At 34.1% G+C, this 8,315-nt stretch overlaps 2 protein-coding genes across 2 annotated transcripts; both read right to left on the reverse strand.

Moving 5' to 3' along the window:
- Positions 1-1,215: 1,215 nt before the first annotated feature.
- On the reverse strand, positions 1,216-2,328 carry LOC113312438. Its single transcript, XM_026561191.1, has one exon. The coding sequence runs from the start codon at positions 2,326-2,328 to the stop codon at positions 1,216-1,218; it is 1,113 nt and encodes a 370-aa protein (XP_026416976.1).
- A 534-nt stretch (positions 2,329-2,862) lies between these two features.
- Positions 2,863-6,605, reverse strand: LOC113312440. The gene is made up of 6 exons (XM_026561192.1): positions 6,053-6,605; positions 5,238-5,975; positions 4,919-5,047; positions 4,199-4,806; positions 3,771-3,998; positions 2,863-3,492 (listed from the first exon to the last, which is right to left on the reverse strand). Exons 1-6 carry the CDS (start codon positions 6,603-6,605, stop codon positions 2,863-2,865), a joined length of 2,886 nt encoding a protein of 961 aa, XP_026416977.1.
- Between the last annotated feature and the right edge of the window lie 1,710 nt (positions 6,606-8,315).

An 8,315-nucleotide genomic window follows, 5' to 3' on the forward strand; every position in this document is an offset into this window, starting at 1 on the left:
GAGTACTACTCTTCTAAGATAATTTGTAGCTTTTACAAGAATATTGTTGGTGAATCACAAAGAAGGAAGTTCAAGAATGGAAAGTAGTACGCAGTGCTATGGAATTCTTGAATGTTCACAATCATCCTTTGTGAACTATGGTGCATAGTCGTTATTGTCTTTGTATGTTCTTGTTTGATTAAGAAAATCTTTTTATACGCCTTTGGTAGCTATTCTTGGTATAAATCCGGGCGAAAAAGATTGATTCTACCCTCTAAGGACAAATCATCTTATATGTGCATTACGAGTTTGTTTTGATGCCTAGAAAAATTCTTATGAGAATCTATTCTTGTTTTTGAGAAGGATTACTAGAGTTTGGAATAATCAATTATTGTGTTTACACATAGCTATGTCCAACGTTTTCATCTTCATTTTTTTAGATTTATTGGTTTAAATTCTAAAAATATTTGGAGGATGATGTTATTGCAGTATTAATCTTTATGATTTTGTGATATTGCAATATTTTTATGGGATATGTATTGTTTGCGTCCGTGAACTTGAAGGTCCCATATGTTGTTGTCAAAAGAAAAGTCGTTCATGAATTGGTTTTCGTATTGATGAAAGGACGAACGAACTTTTGACAAATACAAAAGTTATGCCTGTGCAGTCATTTATTTGATGGAAAATAAGACAAAATCTTTTGTGTGACAAGGATAAAGTCTATTATGTCATTATGCATATAGTGATGGGAAGATAGAATAGATCATTGTATGTATTATACAGTATTGGTCTTCATTGATCCATTATTTTTGTATTACCGTGAAGGCTCCATTGTGTGTCTTATGTTGAACACGATACAACTAAGTCGATTATTCTTATTTCCTTTGTTGGTTGTTCCATAAGATGCTATATGTTGAGCATTATGAACTAAATTAATCATCTTTGTTGGTTATTTAGTTATTTGCTCCGAAAGTCTTCTTTTGTCGAGCAAAACTTTTGACAATTAAATTGATTTTTTTTTTGCTAAATCACATATTTTATTAAAATTAAGGCAAACGCCAAGACAAAAGTTTACAAGACTAAAATTAGGACTAAATTATTACAGGACAAAAGCAAACTGATTTATGTAAACATGAATTAGCATAAGCTAAGATAAGCTACTCCTTGCATTTCTATTCTCTTCAGGAAGTGTGGCCTCCCAGAATGTATGATTCTCTCTTCAGCTTTCAAGACTGCTCATCTTTGTGCTAAATTGTTTGCTGTGAAATTTATCTCTTTGGGGCATTCAGAAAATGTAACTGCTGCTAATTTCATGCTTGCTTTCTTCCATCTTTCCCATATATACCAAGGTAGTTCAGTGCTTTTGAAGCATTCAATCTCAGTAGTTGAATCTGACTGAATAATTATATTAGTGCATTCAAGAAAAACAGCCCATTCAAGTGCACAAAGTATTGCATATTCCGCTGCAATGGAAGATGAAGCAACACCAATTCCACCTGTAAGAGTGCCAATTACCTGATTGTTGCAATCCCTTGCAATCACACCCAAGCCTGCATTCCCTGGTTCTCCAAAAGATTTACCAGCACAGCAAAAAAGAGTAACACCATCTGCAGGAGCAGCCCAGTAATTTTCTTTGATGCAGTTGAACTTGATGCTTCTGTCACCAATTTTGAAAAAAGATAGTATTTGAGTGTCATAGTTTTGGCTCAATTTATTACCTTTCATTCTATGGCTCCCTTCCTGTATGAGTTTGTAAATTCTGCATTTGAAACTGTTGCTGTAAGGCTTCATTTCTTCAAATAAGATTTTATTTCTTTGAAACCAGATCTCCCTCATGGTTGCACATGCAGCTGTTAACCATATTTCTCTTACAATGTGACTTTTTCTTTTTGCAGTTGAACAAATATCTTCAAAAGAAGTTGGTTTTCTAAAACCAAAAATTGAACACAACCAAGACCATATTCCCAAACTAAACCTGCAATGCCACAATGTATGATCCATGTTGTCTTGCTCTTCTTGACAAATGCAGCATCTAGAAACCATATCATATCCAATATTTTTCATTTCATTATCATCCATATACACACCCTGCTGTAACTTCCAGATGTTGCTAGCAATGTTGGGATGCAGAAATGGCTTCCAAATATAAGTTGGCCATACAAGAGTTGGTTCTTTGTCCCTTACTTTTTCAAATGCTGCAGAATTTTCAAATTTTCCACTTTTATGCCCAATCCAAATTAGTTTGTCTTCACCACCACTGATTTCAGGTAGATTTGCAGTGTTTATGAATAATTGCATCTCAGTAGGTATACTCCAAGAACTATCCTTCAGTAGATTTACAACCTTCATTCCAATATTATCTTTGACATATTCAGAATAACCAATTTGTTCTATAAGTGGTACTTCACCAATCCAAGTATCAAACCAAACAGATATTTTGGTTTCATCCCCAATACTCCACCTTATATCTTCTTTTAGATAATTTCATGCCCACTTTAAACCCTTCCATATGGATGATTGTTTCCATTTTGTGATCCACTGTCCATTTTTGGTCTTGAATTTTGCAGATAGAAAGAGAGCCCATTCCTCATTTAAATGAATCATTTTCCACAAAATTTTCATGAGAAGCACTTTGTTTATCACTTCAAGCCTTTTAATCCCCAGACCACCTTCTTTGTATGGAGTACAAACTCTATTCCATGATATTGTCTTAAATTTTCTTTTTTCACCATCACCAGACCATATGAAGTTTCTAATGATCTTTTCACAAATTTTGATAATAGATGCTGGCCATTTATAGATATTCATTGAGTATATTGTAATACTACAAAACACTGATTTAATCAGAATTATTCTGTCTTGAAATGAGAGTGATTTACCTTTTCAGGCAGCTAATTTTCTTTGAATCTGCTCTACCATGGGCCACACCATTGCTGAAGTAATTCTTCCTGGAGCTAAAATGACACCCAAATACTTATCTGGGAAATAAGACAGCTCCATGTTAACTATCTCACTTTTCCGTTGTTTCCTTGCAGTTGAAGCTCCATCCACAAAACACTTACTTTTGTTTTTGTTGATATTTTTCCCTGAACTGACTTTATAATCATCTAATAAAGTCAATAAGTTCTCCAAACTTCTTTTGGATCCATTGCAGAATATGAACACATCATCTGCAAAAAATAAATGAGTGGGATGTATGCCATTTTTTACCACCATAGGTTGAATTTTGCCATTGGATATCATATTAGAAATATTTCTGCTCAGCACATCTTCCATTAGAACAAGTAGAATTGGAGATAATGGATCTCCCTGCCTTAACCCCCTACTAACTGGAAAAAATCCACATGGACCACCATTCACCATCACTGAAATTCTTGCAGATTGAAATAGAGTTATTAACCAGTCACACCAAGAGGAAGAGAAACCATATTTCATCAATACTTTCATGAGGAATTCCCAGCTTACAGAACCATAAGCTTGAGAAATATCCAATTTTAATCCCACATTTCCTCCCTTCTTTTAAACTTCATTTCATTTACTAACTCAGATGCAAGTAATACTTGTTCTTGTATGCTTCTTCCTTTTATATAAGCTGACTGTTGTGGAGATACTAACTTTGTCATAAAACTACTCATTCTTGTAGTAATAATCTTAGTAAAGATTTTGAAGAGAACATTACTAAAACTTATAGGCCTGAACAGGTTTGATGTCTTTGCTCCTTGTGTTTTTGGTATTAACACTAAGAAACTAGAGTTCATACCTTTAGGAATGAATCTTCTCCTCCAACATACTTGAATTGCAGCCAATAGATCATCTTGTATTATCTCCCAACAGCTTCTATAGAAAATTCCAGAGAAGCCATCTGGACCTGGAGCACTTTCAGGATCCATATCAAACACTATAGCTTTTATTTCCTCTGCACTAGGAATGGCATCCAAAAAACTTTGATCTTCTTCAGTGATAAGTTGAGGAACAACTTCTAGTAATTCTTCTTTAATATTGACACTTTGTGCTTCAAACTTTTTTTGAAAATGTTATACCAATGCATCTGCAATTTCAGATTGATCTGATATTACATTCCCATCACTAACTTCCAATTCACTAATAAATTTTTTTGAATTTCTTATCTTCAGATTAGTATGAAAAAATTTGTATTAGCTGCTCCTTCTTTTATCCACTTGATTCTTGACTTATGCCTCATTAGTGTATTAAGTTGAACCTCTTTGTTGGCATGTTCATTTTGTGCCTTAACTAACTCATCCAATGCTTCAGAGTCATAGGGATTATTATCAGATACTTTCATAGCCTCCAAGACTTTCTCTTCAGCTTCTTTGAGTTTCACATGCACATTTCCAAAAACTCTCCAGTTCCAGTCATTTAATACTCTTTTCAGCTCTTTTATTTTCTGCATAAAGATGAATGCAGGATCACCTACAATCACATTTGACCAACTTTCTTTCACTACTGACAAAAATTCTGGATGGCTGATCCACATTTTCTGAAATTTTCTAGGTACATTGTTGGGTTTTGGAATGCTGGCACAGCCACCTAATAATGGAGAGTGATCTGAAACAAATCTCAGTCCTACTTTGTACCCCCAATCACCATAAATCTGCAGCCATTTTTGATTGAAAACTACTCTATCAAGTGTACAGAGTATTCTCTTCTTTCCTTGCTGGCAGTTAGAATAAGAGAATTGCATACCTGTTTTTGGAGCTTGAAGAAGTTCACATTTATTCAGACAATCACTAAATTCCAACATTGAGTTTCTGTTAGGGGACCTTCCATCCATTTTTTCATCTGGAGATAATATAGCATTAAAATCACCTAGAATAATACAAGGTTTATTTTAGATCATTTATTATTTCCATTTCAGACCAAAGAAATCTCCTCTGCACTAACTTAACATGTGCATGAACTCCAGAGACAAGTACATCACCAACACCAACAGTTACCATTTGACTTGACATTGATATAACTGTAGGTTGAGTAAGATTTTTATTCCAGAAAATCCAGATATTACCTTTATTATTTGAAGTAGAATTATGAATAATCATTCTTTCTATTCCTGAAAGATTTAATTTGCTACAAAATGAAGCACTACAATGAACTTTTGGTTCAGCAATCCATATCAGAGATGGGCTGAATTGATTTATCAGAGACCATTAACTTGTCTTGAGCCCTTTGTCTTCTAAGGCCTCTGATATTCCAATATAATATCTTCATTTTTTAGGAGGGGGTTTGTGGTACCCCTTTACCCTGGTTCTTTCTGAAGTTAAACTTATTGCTGACTGGAACTTGTTTTACCACTTTAACATTTTTTCTTGGACTGACTGAAGAAGAAGTTGAAGTTTCTTTTTCTACCACCTTTGCCCAGGATGTAATTTTTACTGCTTCATTATTAACTTTACCATTTGAACCATTAACAAAATTGACAGTACTATTTTGTAAGCTATTTGCTTCATCTATATTAAGCAAGTTTACCACTCCACTTACTTGATCAGTTTTTCCAACCTCCATATTCTGATTTTTGTGCTTTCCTTTAGTATAAGTTATATTAGAAACTGCATTTCCAAATTTGACAATACTATCCACTTCAGTATCTTCTGTAATATGAATCTGTTTTTGAGGCTCCATTTCTGCTAAGATTTCTTCATCAACACTAATCACATCATCTTCTTTTAATTCCTCTTGGTTGAGGGCATTGAATCTCCCACTGTTTATGTTTGCTGAAGCCAAACTACTAGCAACCTGAAAATTTATTGGTGTGACTATATTGGAAACAACTGCATCTTCTTTAAGGCTTTGAGTACTTTGCCTTTTTTCAATATTGGCAATATTTTTCTCAATCTCTGATCTGTCACAAATATCAAATGTAATATGAGCATAATTAGTTTTGGGAATTTGGTGCTGAACAGGAGTTGATGTAGACTTGCTAGTATTATTGACCTGAGCATTACTTGCTTGTTGTAACTTGTTCTTCTCAACTCTACATTCTGTAATAAAATGCACAACTATTTTACATGTTGAACAAAACTTTGGACATACATGAATTGAGATGCTCTGAAAAAACCACCATACTTAGTGTCAATCCAAACTTTGTTAGGGATAGTATTTGCAAAATCCACTTCAACAAGAACATTTGCATAATACCCAACCTCAAATTTAGCGGTAGCTTCATCTAATTTGATTGGTGTACCAATTTTCTTGCAAATCTTAAACAGAATCTTTTCACTCCAAAATTCAAGACCCAGACCTGGTAATCTAACCCATACCATAGCTTTAGAATTTTTCTGACTTTTTGGACGAAAATTAGAGATCCATTTTCTTATTTGTAGAATCTGATTAAGAACTTCCCATTTGACTTCCTTGATATATTGACGATCTGTTTCGCTATCCAACTTAATTGTAAAGAAACCTCTTCCTAATGGAATGAGTTTACAATCACCTGTCAATTTCCATTGTTGACGAAGAATAACAGCAGCATCAACAAATTTAGTTTGTTGTAAATTCAATCTTCCAATAAGAGAAAATCTCCAAGGGCTAATGCTTTCTTCAAACAAATCATCTGGTAATCCAATCGAAGGAATTACCTGAGAGTTATTTTCTTTATTGAAACCTAACATATTTGACTTAAAATATTCAAAAACAGTGGATTTAGGACAAGAATCCATAAAACCACCTGATTTACTGACTAATCATTAGGAAAATAAACGGATTCAGATGAAGTTTTAGGTCGGATTTCACCTGAATTAATGATATTGAGCGCGAGAAACGAAGATTGACGAAGAAATTTTTTACTGAGTCAGTCGCCCGATTTTCAGAGCGTAAATCAGGCCGATTTTTTCTTCACAATTAAATTGATTACCTTCGTGATTAGTTTGATTGTTTGTTTTCCAATTAGATTAATTATGGGTTCTCTTGTAATTAGTCTAGTTGAGTTTTCATATATTCCACAAGTTCTTGTGTTGAGTATATGAACGACTATACTAACTATGTTCTATTGGTTGATGTAGTCGTATATTCCGTAAGGTTTTCTTTATGTTGAGTATGTGAACGATTAAGTTAGTCATCTCCGTATGATTACCTTAGTCGTAGCTACGTAAGTTTACTTATGTTGAGCACAATCAATTAAATTGATCATTTTTGTGGTTTGATTTAGTTGTGTATTCCTATTAAATGAATCATGGGTTTACTTGTGATTAATTTGATTGAGTTTTGGATATAGAAAATCGTTTTCCTATGGTTTTTGGTGTCCAATTAAAAATCCTTCTTTTCTTTCGAAATTAAGGCCGCTTTTGTTGTTCTCTCGGGAATGACATCAAATGGGGGAGAGTTCTTTTGAACTTGTGCTTAATGGTAATATCTTGCGGGGTGTGCGGCTGTGGAATTTTATAGGGGTTATCTTGTATCTTAAAACTCCTTGATGAATGCATTTAGCTTCGGCTTTATGATTGCATCTAAATTAAGTTGGTATGTATTTTTTTTCTTTTAGTCTATGAAATGTCTCTTGTGGAAATTTCATTATGATCCCGTTCTTTTACCTTTGCCAATTTTATTGACAAAAAGGGGGATAAATAATGTAGTTCACACTACAAATACATATGGTTTTCGGATCATTGTGTAAGGGGGAGTGGTTTCCATGATCGAGATGGAGTATTGACTAAGGGGGAGTGATACATATCACCGTAGTATTGTTGTTAAAGTCGTGATGCAATTGGACTTTGATGTTACATAATGATACTATGACACTGTATAATAATGATCGAGAATCTCGATTTCTCTCATTGTTATAGCTACGGATCTTCAACAACAGTGGTGCTAAACTTACAACCTTTGGGATCATTGGAGTACTTGGAAGGACGAAGATTTCAAGGAACGTTGAAGATTAGATTATGGAATAAGAGCCACTAAAGTTTATCTTTTTTGTATTCCATATGTATTAATAGTTTTGTCACTAAAATTGACAAAGGGGGAGATTGTTAGAGCATAGCTCGGTCGACCTCGCATGCGTTTCTATATCAAGCATGTTTGTCAATGTTAGTGATCAAAACTATGAGTCTTGATTTCTAGCGTATTATAGCTAAGTCTCGGACTAGGATAGAAAAGTGTAGTTGAGCTCAAGGACTTCATGGCGATTCATCACACAACGACGAAGATCTACTCAAAGAACCATGGAACTTCATCAACAAAAAGGTATGTGGAGACTTGAACTTATCTATCACTCAAAAGTCTATCTATTATATCTCCTACTTCTTATGAGACAAAAAGTCCTATGCTATATTGACTGGGTCATACACATTTGACATTTCGAGCTGAATATTCACTACTTATCT

This window comes from Papaver somniferum, chromosome 9, assembly GCF_003573695.1.
Source record: "Papaver somniferum cultivar HN1 chromosome 9, ASM357369v1, whole genome shotgun sequence".
Lineage (NCBI taxonomy): Eukaryota > Viridiplantae > Streptophyta > Magnoliopsida > Ranunculales > Papaveraceae > Papaver > Papaver somniferum.